The sequence below is a fragment of the Neodiprion lecontei genome, chromosome 3, assembly GCF_021901455.1.
Source record: "Neodiprion lecontei isolate iyNeoLeco1 chromosome 3, iyNeoLeco1.1, whole genome shotgun sequence".
Taxonomy (NCBI): domain Eukaryota; kingdom Metazoa; phylum Arthropoda; class Insecta; order Hymenoptera; family Diprionidae; genus Neodiprion; species Neodiprion lecontei.
The window spans coordinates 19,104,735-19,120,137 of NC_060262.1; the positions used below are offsets into that span (position 1 = coordinate 19,104,735).

A 15,403-nucleotide genomic window follows, 5' to 3' on the forward strand; every position below is an offset into this window, starting at 1 on the left:
ACCAGAGAACCATACGAAAAATTCTGGAGCAAATCAAAAATGGCGAAGGATTATCATTGGTTGAGTTGACATGGAATGCCCCACATACAAGTGTGTCTGAATTTGTAAATACCTGATTTTTAACATGCAGTATCATCTAACATTTTTTATTTGTCTACATTTTTTTTATCGCAAACCCACTCACAACGCCACTTTAATACATATCGATAGTAACTGCAATGATTTCGGTAATAGCTATTATAACAATACTGTCATCACCGATGATAATATCAACAGAAACAAATCAAGTTCACAAACTTTCGATTTCTAGCCTAAAGTACCATAGATACTGTTGCTAATTTATTAAAAGAATATCAACACACTTTTCGATTTGGGATTAATAGTTGAAGTTTATTCTTTTAAGTTACTTGTTACAGCAGGAAATATTAGCTGGCCAGAAAAATTTATTTTTGACACATCTTAATATAATAAAGATTAAAAAAGTTTCTTCTGATTAAATATCGGTTTTAAAAAGAATAAAAATAGTACGTGCCGTTATGGACATCACAAAAACATGTCGAAAATATAACACAACATTAGATTCTCACTCTTCTTAAACGTGTATATATATATATGTGTGTGTGTGTGTGTGTGTGTGTGTGTATGTGTGTGTACATATGTTATTTTTACTAATCCTAAAACAATGTTGTGGATCAGATGTTCAGTTATTGTTTCTTCTCTTACTTTAATCATTTGATTCGCAGGGTTGAACCAGTGTCAAATTCTCTAGACGTTATAATTTATTCAATAAACATCTATTAAAAAATGTGACGAGACGTGGTTTTGGTCTAGTATATAATAAATGTCGCATTAAAATTCGTAGGTTTGGCCACCACGTTTTATCTACATACAATATTTTTTTCAATTTATACAAATTGTTGGATGGCAAAAATAATGACACCTGCAACTATCTATCAATATTATTATCAAATATCGACTATCATTATAAATACGATAGATTTGACAGTTCAAAATGACCAGTTAAAACCAATAATTTATTTCAACTGATCGTTTGATATTTTCTGTTGACGCATTTTAGAATATAGGTATAGTGTTTATATTTCTAATGTGGAATAATTTTTCATATGCTCTTATCCGGTGATATTCACATACACTGACATATAAGACTCCGCTTTAAGATTGTAATCGCCTTACTTGCATTGTGATATAAATGAACTAAGGGCGTCAGTTTAATCGAAGGTGTACTTACAGACATCCATTCCAATTGTTTCTCGCCAAAGATGTTCGAGAGTTGACGATTTTTATTATTTACTACAATGTGTTATGCTCGATCTATTCCGTTAAATATTATACATTTATTATACCTATATGCATATTGGGGTGTTTAAAAAAAAAAAACTCTTTTTTACTTCGAAACAGGTTCAATAGTTTCGTGTAGGTATAAAAATATGTCCGTTAAAATTTGAACACTTAATATTAACAATAAGAGGTTGCGCATCGCACTTTTTTTATTTTCTATAAGAATAACACGGTATAAATGGTTTTTGCTCCTTCTGATTTTTATAACTAGCTAATGATGTGACATACAGGAAATTCACAGACATATTTTTGTAAAGAATTGAATCCTCTATAAAAAGGGTCTGTCGTCATTTTATGATAAATCTACTCTTTCAAAAATTATTACACACCTAAAATAATTTTTGACCTCAAATAACTTTTAAAAGACTAAATTTATCATAAAATGCTAACGGACCCTTCTTGTAGAGTGTTCAATTCTTTACAAAAACGTGTCTGTGAATTTCCTGTACGACACATCGTTAGCTAGTTATAAAAATCAGAAGGAGCAAAAACCATTTATCCAGTGTTATTCTTATGGAAAATAGAAATCCTCTTAATGTTAATATTAAGACCTCAAATTTCAACAGGCATATATTTATGCCTGAACAAAACTTTTGAACCTATTACGAAGATAAAATTTTTTTTTTTTTTTATAACACCCTAATGTATATACATACATATGTATACATATACTTACATATGTGTGTATATATATATGTACATGTGTATAATTATTTCTTTTTCTTTTTCTCTGAGTCTTACCCTAAGGCTTAAGTGCATCTCTCAATTCCAATGCTCTTAGATTATGTGGATACCAAAATTATTCAGGCTTGCTGCGACATCGTACACTACAGGCAACAACCATTTGTAGAATTTTTAGAATCATTGGATTAGGCCATGAAAATTAGTAGGTCAAAATGTGACGTGGATAGCCGCGAGTCAGGGTTGCAGGTAGGGTACATTTTCAGTGCAAAAAAACAGGTGTCATGCTGGTTCGATACATTTTTTTTAGATAAAATTTAGTAAAAACGTGTCAAGTTGGGCTCAATTTTTTATTGTATTTTTCATTGATATTAAAGCACACCTATACATATACGTATGTATAAATAATTTCATTCACGAGTTATTATCACTCCGAATGATAACTAATGTATTGAAAATTTTACCACACATAATCTCATCAATAGCCACAAGTTTTGTATCCTCAAATTTCTTCACAGAAACAAGTATTTGCTGTTCAATGTTTTTTTTTTGGTATTCGTGATAAACAACTCGAAAAATTACATCATTTTCTGATATGATAAATTTGCATTTTCATCAGAATGGTTGTACATAGATGTTGACGGGGAGATTGTTCTACTTGGCAACATTTTGTACTTTGCATCGAAAACGGATTGAGAATTCCAAGGTATTTATTACACAGTACACATGTACATCTATTAGATATATGTTTATATACATGTATGTACATATATTAGACATATGTGTATATATCGATAATTGAAAACATTTTATACGAGGGTACTTGAAGGAAATGTAAACAAAATTATCTAGTACCTTACACGTGGATTGTTGTATAACTTGGAAACACAAGAGTTAAAGTAATCTGAGTCTTTATGAAATCAAGCAAACTCAAAATGTATATCACATCTTATTTTCAATTTGCTGTTGGTGACATTTGATGAGATCATATTTGGTTTAAGAGTTTGCCCAACATTGAACTTGCATGTTGTGATCATCATGTGAAATAACTTCATGAAATGTAAATCAATGAAGTATGTATATTTCAGGTCAGTGGGAACATTTTTCTTCCACAATTGCATCTAGTGCAATCAGTTAGGGTGGATTTTGAGATTTTGCATTACTTCTATAATCTACAAAAGTTAAGATGACGTAATACGCTTTGTTTGTATTGAAAAATTATTATCACACATGCCCCTATTTTCACTTATACATCATCATCATCACTAATTATTAAGAATTCATTATCGTTTAATCAAATTAATTTGGCACAGCATTATCAACGGATTGTCTTTATCAATACGCTCCAGATAGATAATGCTTTTTGCAGCCAGACTGACAGTTCCCCATCTCTAAAAATTTGAATATACACTTCTTTTTAAGTCAAATTTAGAAGACCAGTATCTAATTGTAAGACATGATGTTTGGATTTCTCGCAAGTTGATGTTCAATATTCGGCAGCGACGTAGATGAGCAATCAAATTTTCAAGGAATTAGTAGATAATTTAATGCCAAAATGGAGGTAAACTAATGTTTCTCACGACTCAAGATAATTTAATGAAAAAATTTATTACATCAGTTGAATGGATATCAATGTCTATGAATTAAAATTTGTACCCACTAACCAATACAGTACATCCAATGGCCAGGCACAAAACACTTTATTTGTAGATCGTGTTGAACGTAACAGTACTTATATAAATGAGCGTTTGCTATTACGAGCTTAGTGGCATTTCGGTGTGAGTTAACATGACGCGAAAATTCGGCAAATCAATAGGCGTTGAAAGTGCTTTTTGCCGAAATAATTGCGAAATGTAGTATGGCTGGACTATAGAGTGCGTATACTTGAATGCACTAATTATGCGAAATGTTACATGATTATTACCCGTTTGAGGATACTGGCTTATGCAAATCAATTGAGCGTTAAGCGCTGTTTATATCAGGCCCGCGGTTGTCTCCAGAGCTGTGATAGATCAGGATATAGTAGAGCAGATTATCGAATTATTCATTTTCAAGGTATAGGGTCAACAGGGCAGTCTTTTGAACACCACAGGGTTATGGGAATCACAGTCTACATTGAACCGCTACGACACCATCTCGTGCCATCCACTGCCATTTGATGAACTACTTTCCGGCGCTGCTAAAAAATCAAATGGGTCACGATATTAATTGACGAATCACGTGAAAGCATCACTAGATGAAAACCAACTGTATATCCACGCAATTTAACGGAGCAATGATCTCGTACATATTTGCTGCTCGAGTTGTGACGTTAATCAAAAGCTAACTTAGAAGATATGGATATATTTTGTTGGTCCTTAAAATGAGCTTGTCTGAATTTTATCCGAGAAAATTGTCCAAATTGGCTTCAAACTGATAAATGAAAATCTGTGCCAGAGAGCAACTCTGTATTCAAATTAGAAATTGGCATCTGTAAGCACAAGTTGTTTCTTATCTGAATAACACTGATTTGTTGGTTTTTTTGAGTCATTCTTTTTCTCCGACTTCAGTTAGCGTTAGAAGAATCTAAAATTTACATGCATCTAATGTATATTGTCAATAGATACCGGTTGAAAAAAATTTCAGTGACTCCTGATGCAATATTTGATATGACTATACCTTTGATTTTCATTTAATTGAGGAGGTACGACGAGTAGATAGCTGAAAGAGTGGGTGCATTTTGCGAATTTTTACATCGAAAACCAATTACTTAGTTCGAGTGGGGTACATCGGTTAAGCTGTTTTTGAGATAGCGTGGGTACCACAAAAAGTCTCACCAAACAAAATGGTTGACGTAATTGTTGACACCAATACTACCTATTAATTTATTCTAATAAAAAAAATGTTGATGGAGCTCGGTGGGCAAACTTTTAATTGAAATAAACTCTGATCGAATTGTATATTAGATTGTCGAGTTATAAATTCCTAAAATCGCCCACTTTTTCAGGCATTGACTCATTGTTGCAGGCACCTCCAAAAGTTTCATCAGCTGGTATTGATAATACAGCTTGGATTCATATGATTTGCGAATTTTTTAAATGTTGACTACGCAGGTACAGATTATTTTTACTAAATTCATTCAAAGCCGATTTAGAAACTGGCCTGTTTAAAATTCACCGTGACCCGTTTTTAGGGCCAGCTATTACAGACACTTCGAATTCAATCAGAATTAGTTCTCAGGTTGATTATGTACTTCGACTCTTTCTTTTCTTTTCGTCAGGAAGCACAGATTATTTACAAAGCAGATATACGATACATGGATAAACGAGCTTGTGCTTCGTACTTTTCTCAGATACGCTAATGACTACTTAATTAGAAAGTAATTAGAAAAGTTCCTCAAGCTCATCTGGACTCACCAGTCTTCACACTATCTGACCTTTCTGGGGTAGAGGGTCGGGGCCCCCATATCCGTACCGTACAGTCATCGGAAACAGAAGCCATCATTTGATGATAGACAGGATTCCAAGATACGCAGTTAACGGTTCTACTATGGCCTACCAGTGTAGCTATAGGTGATTCTCTCTTTATGTGCCAAACGTAGACTTTGTTATCTACAATCATTAGTTGACAGTAAATAAATGTTTCAATAGGCTAATTATAATTTTTGTCTGAATTTCGAAAATATTTGTACGAATTATTGCACTTGAAAGGTGTTACTTTCATTGATAATAAATCATATTTGCACATTAATTCTACATACTAATAAATGTAAATTTAATATGAAATTGAAATCTGAACATTTTGCAAAACCCTTGGCATCGTTATTCGTGATTTTCCCGAATTGTAATTTTTTCTCGATTTGCACAATTTTGTGATTTTTAATTCACCATCAACAAACCTTCGCTTCCAGAGGCAACAAAATCTTGATTAATACCACCAAAGCAGCTGTGTATTGTAAAATGTCCTTGCGTGACACCTTGGAACCTCCTTACAAGGCAACGATCTTGCAGATCCCAGAGATGAACGCCTTGGTTCGCTACATTCAGTAGAGCAAGTCGGTCAGACTTATTCACACTGAAGGACATTACTGGATGGTCTTCTTGCAGTCTATAAGGATGTTTTTATTTCTTACTTGGATACCAATATTGGTCATTAAGCAATGTGTAAGCATATTTCTAAGAAAGAAAAACCACCGAAGATGGTCATGATCGTTCATTTTTTAGAAACTGAGGTAAAGTTTAACGCAAGAAATAAATGGTAAGTATAACAAGTGCAATAAATTAGTATGCTGATCAAGTATTGTGCCAATAAAGAGTTGTTAAATTCCAATTGGACGGATACTTATGATGATACTTACACTGTGAAGTCGCACAGATCGTCGAAGTTATAGCCACGTATGCGGTAATGTGAATCAGCTGCTAGAACAGTTTTTCCATCACTTTTGCACCATAAACACTTTACTCGAACACCTTCCCATGAGTCGATAACATTGCCTTCCATATCCTGTAAACAAACGTAGAAGTTATGATAAATACAATAGTGCATTGCAGTTTGAAAGATATAACAAACACAGGCACGACCAAAGTGAACAGGTAGTTAAGAACTCTCATGATGCATGTTAAAAATCTTATTCCGATTTTTTAAATTTGTGAGCAAATTAAAAGAATGTTGAAACTTACACATTGATAAAATTGACCTCGCAGCCCTCCAGTAACAAATTTATTGGCATCACGATGCCAGGCGCATGCAGTCAAGGAATCCTCTGGGCTTTGAGTTAACTTCACTCGAAGTTCACAGTCAGGTGTTTCGACACTCCAAAGCCAAAGTTCAGGGCAATCTTCAGGTCCGCAAGCAATTAAATGACTGCTGTCGGGGCTCCACGCAATTAGTGCCACTCCGTAAGAGTGTCCTTCCAGAGTCTTTCTATGCGTCACAGTTAAGGTGTCCTATAATATAGTAATATTTTATACATAGAAAAGTTCAATCCTTTATAATTTTCTGACAAAAATTCCACAATTCGAATTGTTGTGGTGTAATTCGATTACAGTTTTATTCATACCGAGCATTGATACTTTGAAATATAATGAAGTGAATGTAGCGGCGAAAGTTTTCATAGATTAGATGTAACTCAGTGGCTCTTCATAACTCGTGTTATATAGTCAGCCATAATAACGATATTCATTTTCAGTTCATTACAATGAGCTCTAGTACGTGTATTAAGTTCATAATATGCAGTGTAACATATGTAACAAACAAATGCGTTCATCTAAGGAGGTAGATCCGAGCAGATATCTGATAATAAATGGGTTAATTTTGGGAATATTTACTCTACAACTATTCATTTAATACAATGTGTAGAATTAGTTTTTAATTTTTTGTATTAAAATGTAGGTGCATCAAGGTACGTTTACAAATTTTGTTTACAAAAAGAATTGTTTTTTTTGCCAGTCAAGGCTAATCGTCTCTCATAGTCTGCGGTAACAATTATTCCTCATTGTTAGCTGATCTGAAACACAAAATCCGAATTAAAAAATTATACAGTCAGCATTCTTCCTTTTCTATAAATTAAAATTTCAAAAAATTGACAACTAGTTGTATTTTGGGTTCGATATTTGGTCAAAAATTTTCAAATTTTCATTAAATTGCAAGAATCTTTAGGATCATTGGTAATAACATCGACTGTCGAAAAACATTGTCTTTAATTTGTAGTAAAGATTAAGCCGTCAGGATAACATAGTCACTAGTTTTGAAAACTACATGTTCAAAAAATCAAAAGTTTGACAAACATTGATGTGTAAGAAAATTAAGCCATTTTTTTACCTTACCTTACCTTACCTTAGTCAGCGATTCCAAGGTTACAAAATCATTCCTCGGCTAGGCTCGCAGCATTTTCAGTAGTAAATTGATTGTTTGTGCTGAGCAACTTGGTTACACGACACGTCCTGCGCTCCAAAGTCAACTTCACAAATGCATTTTGCATCCTTCACCTCGCAGTACCGTTCAGAGTTCCACTGAACATTGATACCCGAGGTGTTCACAACTTGAAGATAGCATTTGGTTTCCAAGTCTAACAAATGTGCTGCAATGTTAGTGTCAAAGTTGACGATATTTGCACATATGATCTGTTTTGTGTGCTATCCACCAATTGTTGTAGTTGAAGGTCTTATTTGTATTTTGAGTATGTCGTCCAATGCAGCATTGTGATAAATTCATAGAATCACTGGAAAAACTTCAGCAAAATTTAGATGAAGAGTAAATTTATTGCGATAGCTTTTCAATGTATCTGCAGTCTTTGATTGCCGCTGTAAATACCACGAAACGCTCTCCGAAGTCATGTAAAAAAAGATAACCACAAAAAAGCTTTCATCTTTTGCACAGAATCACTTTTTCATCTTATTGTGAAATTGTATTACATAGTATTTGTGTCGATACATTTCTATGTTAATTTTCCGTGTACTCCAAGTCTTGTTGGTTTCTTTTTGTAAATTGTAAGCTTCATACCGCTGCGCTTTCAGCTGCGTCCAACACACTGTTTTTTGACAATTCTGTGTAACTCTTCGTTTACACCATGTGCCATTTTTAAGTACAGCTAATCCGTTTATTTATATGACTTATTGCCTCTGCTGATATTTTTTTTTCTTCCTGCGCACTTGTCGATGAAGTCACATCACGTATTCACTCAAAAGCAGCTAATATGTGTTTGTCAATTACATCATCGGTTGACTGAAACATTGGTATTGTTAGATCTCAGAGTCCACAAAATTTTTTCTCAATCCAATGCCCATCAATCATATAGCAAAAATAAATTTTGTGTGTATTTCATTTGAGCTTCATACGTTAAGAAATGTCGGTACGCTTTTGACCTCACACGACGGATACGGAATTTTAACTTCTGTTAATTTCATGTGTTGACTAATAAATAAGAAAACTGCTATGAAATATAGCAGAATGTATTTAATATTGTGGTTCATGCTTGTTTCAAAATCACATGCATTTCGCAGTTATTTTATGTCAATTTTTGTTGCTGATTGGCTATTCCAAATTTCTGTTGACATTGTAATTCTCTCGGAATTTTGTACTTCAGGATAATTCTTTTTATCAACAATCCATAATTTCATTCGAGTCTTTCAAATTATCACATCACACAAAATCACGAGTCACGTTCACTGCTGCACAGTGGATGACAAACTGAGTTACGTGTTCCTTTTCAAACAAATGGTACAATCTTTAAATGAAATTTTAAGAACAAGTGGTCTGAAATTGTACTCCCACCTGATGAAAAACGTACTGCTTTAGTAACTTACTCATAACTTTCAGAATTAGTCACATTGCAACATAAAATTAAATACAGTACTCTTAACACTTTGAACTTCAAGTAAAAAATCTTTAAAACAAAATCTCATCGGATGTACCTCCTTAAAAGTAATATCTATTACTGGTTTGGTGGTATTATAAGTTTGTTTAAAATCTAGTCAAGTAAACTCAACCCACCAAACGCTGTTATTAATCAGATGACGGGTTAAATATACTGTGTAATATGATTCAATCTCTATATGCATTCGGATATACCCAAGTGCCGTGAAAATCTTTGTTTTACTTACAGGACAAACATCCCATACATTGACGGTTGTGTCTTTGGAACCAGTGGCAAGCTTAAGACCATCTGGGGAGAACTTGCAGTACCATACTTCGTCACAGTGGTCATTAAGTACCTGAGTTGTGTGACATGGGAATTGTTCCTTACTGCAGTTGTGGTCCACCAGTAGAGACACACTCTCTAAATTTGTCTAAACGAAATAAGTCACGATGATAGCTCGTTAACACACGATTTTTGGTCTTTGAGTTTGAAGATGTGCCAGAAAAATATGTAAATTATTTTTTAACACTTGTCCAAAGGCCAATTAACATTGATTCTTTCAATATATACTTACAAATGTCTGGATTTTTGTTGTGATTCACGTAAATTTGACGATCGCATTGTATTCAAAGTCTTATTTTACACATTCAGTAACTTTTGAAATAAATTCTATTTTAGTTATGTTAATTACCTGTGTCTGAGTAATGTGGTATGTACATTGTTGATTCTGCATTTCCACAGCTTGGCAGAGCAGCGAGTGCAAGCGACGTGGCGGAAGCATGACAGAAGGTGGTAGATACCTTTGCAGTCGGTCCATTAAGGCAGCTCTGGAGGCTGGACCTTTACCGTCCCAACCAGCCCGTGTCTGTAACAAAACACATACAGAAAAGAGCCTGAGAATAGTATACGGCAAAGACAACATTAGTGTTCTTAGATTTGTACTTTGTTCAACGTGTTTTATATTTTTACCTGTAGTTCATCGCGTCCACTGCACATCATAAAAGCTGAGAGCTGATGAACACGCCCAGTATTATGTCCAAGAGGAGTGAGTTCGTTACGTAGAACTTGTAAAGCTTCTAAAACCAAACCCTCCTCCAAATATTCGAGGTATTTTTGTTCTAGCAGCAAAAACTTCATTTCCTAAATAAAATTAAGGTAGAATTCAGTATATTATGCACTTGTAGATTGAGTAAATTGACAAGATTAGGTTTTTACTACGTCATTAAATAGCAATGTTCCCACCACAAGACTCTGACTGGATCCATGTAGAAACGACTTCAGTTCATTAAGGTCATGATCTGCTTTATTCCAATCACCATCCATTACATGTTGCCTGAATTTTGCTGCAGAAGGATGATCAAGGCGACATCCGGACTCTTGCATGAGCAGATCGGCTGTACGACTAAAAACGATTATGCGACAATATTAAAGCTTACAGAAACGAATATAATTGTGCGTTACAACTGATTCTGGCAAGCATTGGAAACATTTCATATTTTTTTTTTTTTTTTAGAAAAAGAAAGGACTGAAAATGGCTATTGGGAATCAATCAGTGCATGTTTAAAAAAGGTGTATCTAACAAATAATTCTACTTTAATTAGGATTATATTTATGATTTTGATCATGTATGACGAGATTGATAGCTAATTCATAAATAATTTTTCATTTTGTTGCATCATTTGAAAATCAGTAAGTATATATATCGTAAGATGTAACATTGCTTTACAGCAAGACTAGTGGATGTCTAAATATTGAAACTTGACATTCCATTTCAATAAAACTGCTTGTAAATGTACAAAATAACTGCAAGCAATGATGAGTGGGGAAACCAGTCTGTTGTTGTTAAATCGTCACTTGTGAAAGTTGAAATTTGGTTAAGAATAACACAAAGAACCATGTAACATTGAATTAAAATTTATCATTGGTATATATAGTCCAATTCACACATTGAAATCGTCTTGATGTTATAATCTATGTATAACAGAAGGGTATTCACTATAGACTTGATACTATAATTAACCTTCTTCCATCTAATAATAAAATGCAATACAGATATGTCTGCAGCAGAACACTTCTTGGTGTAAATACAGACAAGTCGGAAGAAGAATCTGAGGAAACATGTCCTTCAATATTGATAAGTTTCTATAATACGGAACAAACATGTTTTTTCTTCATTGACAATGTTATTCAAGAAGTGGCCTTATTGTTCTGATAGATGGTGAGCAATTGATGATGACTATAAATACATACTACATTTCCCACTGAATATTGGTGAAAACAAAATTGCAGAATCATTTTGATAACAAATGGAAGAAGTTCAAAACTTTTAAATCTGGTGCAGTTTTGTTTTAATTTGGAAGAAGAAGTTTGGTGAAGATTAAATACCAAAAAAGGCTGATGGTCCAGTTGCAGAGAAACATTCATACCTGAGTCTGTTGAATCAGTAGTTAATTACTTTTGTCCAATATATTTCAGTGCAAATAATAAAACACACTACATTATCATTTTTTGTCAGACAGAAAATGTTCTATTTTTATACAACCTTACTAACATTCATTTACAAAATAGATCAAAAAGTTTTTAGCTAAAGGAAACACGTGTCATATAATTAAAAATTTGTATGGTTTCTTACTCTGGATTCTCACCAAAATCTCAAACTTATCTACAAAACATAATGCAATGGATAAAGTAAAGTACTATATACTGATCAGAAAAATTGTTTTGTTTTAACAACTGGCAAGTTGTCTTGAAATTTGTTAATACTACACTCTAGAATCCAAGCAAATATTTTGCGATGCATTGCAATTAGCAAAACTAGAATCTTTATGAATCTACATATGAAAAAATACTATATTATTTCAAGTGGTATTAGCAGAAATAATATCATGCAGTGTTGACTATTATCAAACTTGTTTGTTTTTGTTTGATAACTGACAGCAAACAATATTTGATTAATACGAGCAATAACGATATACAGTGGGGACAATAAAGGGTAAATAATATTTTATTACACCAACTGTTTCTGTACCAATTTTAGTGCGTCTGGTGTTCTACGAAGTTGAAGCTTCTAGTGTTAATATAACAAGTAGAATAGGTGAAAGAAATTCCGTCACTGCAACCATTGAAGGTACACTGGATGGTGAAAAATCATGAGCATACAATTATTATTTGAGTGAATCATTCTTTTTAGCCATCCTTTTAACCTTAAACAGTTAAAGCAACTGAAATTAATGTAGATATTTTGTTGTGTTAATGTTACGACGTCAATCTTATGGTTTTTTAAGTACCTTACAATGTTTAGAATGCAAGCCAATTATTAAGTAATCAATCGATAGATAATATTCTATACAGGCAGATTAAATAACTTTCAATTTTAGGTTTCAGGATGATGCAATAGATAGAAATAACAGCTTTGAACTGAAATGAATAAATATAAATTTAATTCGAATATTCACGAAATTGCTGTATTGCCAATATTACATGGTTTCTATATGACGTTGAAGATGATTAGTTTTGTTTTCAACTATCTTGGCTACTTTGCACTATTGCCAGAATAATTGTGAATTCAACTTGTCTATTGTTTCATAAAATTATAGAATTACTAATAAACGCAAATTCAAGGGGTTCCTTAAGTTTTATGATTAGGAAAGTAAATTCTCTAAGAATATCAGAATCATTGGAATTAGTGCAGAAACGTCTAGTCTGAATAAGCATTATATACTTTATAATAAGTATTCTTTGTGTCCAGATATTTAGGATTAAATCAGCAGGGCAAATGATGATCTTGTAAACTGCTTTTCAAACAAGACAAAACTATCATGAAAAAATGAACATACTCAAGTCCAACTGTCTTCAGATGTTGACCAATCAGTCGTACAATGTCTTGATTTGTTTTGTCCATAACTTTTGGCGTCTCCGAAGCTCTGTTTGCCTCTCTATTCATACTATTTAGATCACTGTCAGGTCCTAGTGTTATGTTGCCGTTACTATGTGGGCCTCCAGAGTCTGCGGAAGCTCCGTTTTGCTGAGGCCCGGGCGGTGCAGATAGACCATTAGATGCCTGCTGCATGGTGCTGCAAAATTAACATGAAATAGTATTTACCATGCAAAAGGTCTTTTGCTATATCTCCAATGGTCAAGTTTCTTTTGACCAGATTTTAAGATCTACAAATTAAGTAATTTAATAGGCACAATTTGTAAGCATCGCGATTTTGATATGGCCACAAATTATTTTGCGAAATTAATTAGTCAACATGATTTTAAATGAATGTTAATTTGCGCATATCGCAGACAAGTTTTCGCAGAATGATACAGCTTTTATTATCCAATTGTAAACTTCCACCACGAAACAAAGAGACTTGGATCATACATATTTTCTTTGTCTTCAAGTAACACGTAATTTATTACAGACGTCTGACTGTCGATTGTTGAATGTTAGTTAACAAATTCAATGCAATGTTGTAATGCAATGATGCTACAGCAACTTCAAATAGAAAAAAAAGTTAGGAGAAATATGTGGGGTATCATTTTTCGTTTTCACAGCGTGAAGTGTCGCAATTTCCATGAATCATTTCAGGCATTGACAAGTTTGCGAAGATAACTTGGAGGTTTACATTTGAAATTAGTGGGTATCGAACGACAAAGACTTCTCATCGGACAGAATGACAACTGCACAGGTTAGACCCTGTTAACGGTAGTCGGAGAGTGCATATCTTTGGTCATTGTATATGAAGAATAGAAACCGATTTATAGGCCAAGCTTGCGGAGTAGGATTGATGGGAGTGAAAACTGTAGGGTAAGAAATTTTGTGCCATGTCATAAAAAAAAGTAGGTTACTTGTCAAAAGTTTAATACTGATAATATTACGTGGAGAGTAGTAGTGAGCGAACAGGGATGAAACTTGAAACGAAAATTAATGGACGATGAACGAGCGGGGCAGTCGGCGAGGCGACGACGATTACCGAAAATTTTCCATCTCTAGGCTGGAGTGGAGCTCGTCCGCTGGTCTTACGGTAGCCGAGAGAGAACTACGGGACCTTTTGCGCGGTGGCGGAGCGAGTCCACCGTCGTCCGACTCGCCGCTCGAGGCCAGGCTTGTTCACGTACCACCCCGTTTTTCACACAATTATTATCGCTCGTTCCGTTGGTGGGGCAAAGCACGGAGCCACGATTGTACGAAAATTGCAATTTGCCCCCTTTCCTGCGCGATGCTGCACCAGCGGGGCTGTACAGCGATGGGAAAAAAAGAAGAATTAGGATTCTTGTACGCCTGCCAAAACGGACACGAAGTTACGAACAATGACTGCCACCAGCTGATACTTGTTTAGATCGTCGTTCACGTCACTCTCCTACTCGACAGTCGTTCTGGGAGGCGGTTAGGTGGCCCCGCTAGCTGTTCGAGCTTCCATATTTCGCAGCAGAGCGAGCTTCGTGGTCTGCCTGCTGCTTGTTTGACGAATATTCGTGCCGCTAGATGACGCTGATAAGGTACAAGAAAAGGTGGGTGAAACGGATCGTAGCGCTGGTTCGTACCCACTTTCTTATCCCTTGAGAGAATGTGGTATTCTTTTTAATTTGGATTCAGTTGGTCAGGATTCTGATCAGTCAGTCCTTACCGATTGAGTGAAATGTCACTTATTTCGGCTATAATCGACGTCTACGCATCCCTGATGCGAAAACACCACGGCCAGCGCAATCCTACGTGCAATGCCGAATACAAATATCCAGAAAAAGTTTTGTGTAACGCAACAATGACGCCAAAGAAATGTGTTCCTATAATTGAATTACCAATTATTGCAGGAATACATTTCCCAGTTTTCTTTTCGTATGGAACAGAAGTTTTTGGACGTTTTTGTTCAGCATCGCGGGTAGAATTGCGCTGAACGCGGTATGTTCACGTCAGTGCTATGGGCTTTGACAAGATAAGTCATATGTCGTGACGTTGTCCTCGGTCGGTAAGGACTAAGTATGGAATTTTCTTAACCCGTCGTCTGCACACCTCCACCACGACCTGTCCACTGTGCATTG

At 34.7% G+C, this 15,403-nt stretch overlaps 1 protein-coding gene across 1 annotated transcript; it reads right to left on the reverse strand.

The window, feature by feature from the left end:
- Positions 1 to 369: 369 nt before the first annotated feature.
- Positions 370 to 14,767, reverse strand: LOC107218399 (WD repeat-containing protein 26). The gene is made up of 11 exons (XM_046733560.1): positions 14,338 to 14,767; positions 13,213 to 13,449; positions 10,619 to 10,778; positions 10,346 to 10,516; positions 10,068 to 10,241; positions 9,621 to 9,806; positions 6,699 to 6,965; positions 6,377 to 6,522; positions 5,918 to 6,126; positions 5,436 to 5,630; positions 370 to 4,219 (listed from the first exon to the last, which is right to left on the reverse strand). The coding sequence occupies exons 1-11, from the start codon at positions 14,349 to 14,351 to the stop codon at positions 4,164 to 4,166; spliced, it is 1,815 nt and encodes a 604-aa protein (XP_046589516.1). The 5' UTR covers positions 14,352 to 14,767; the 3' UTR covers positions 370 to 4,163.
- Positions 14,768 to 15,403: the final 636 nt, after the last annotated feature.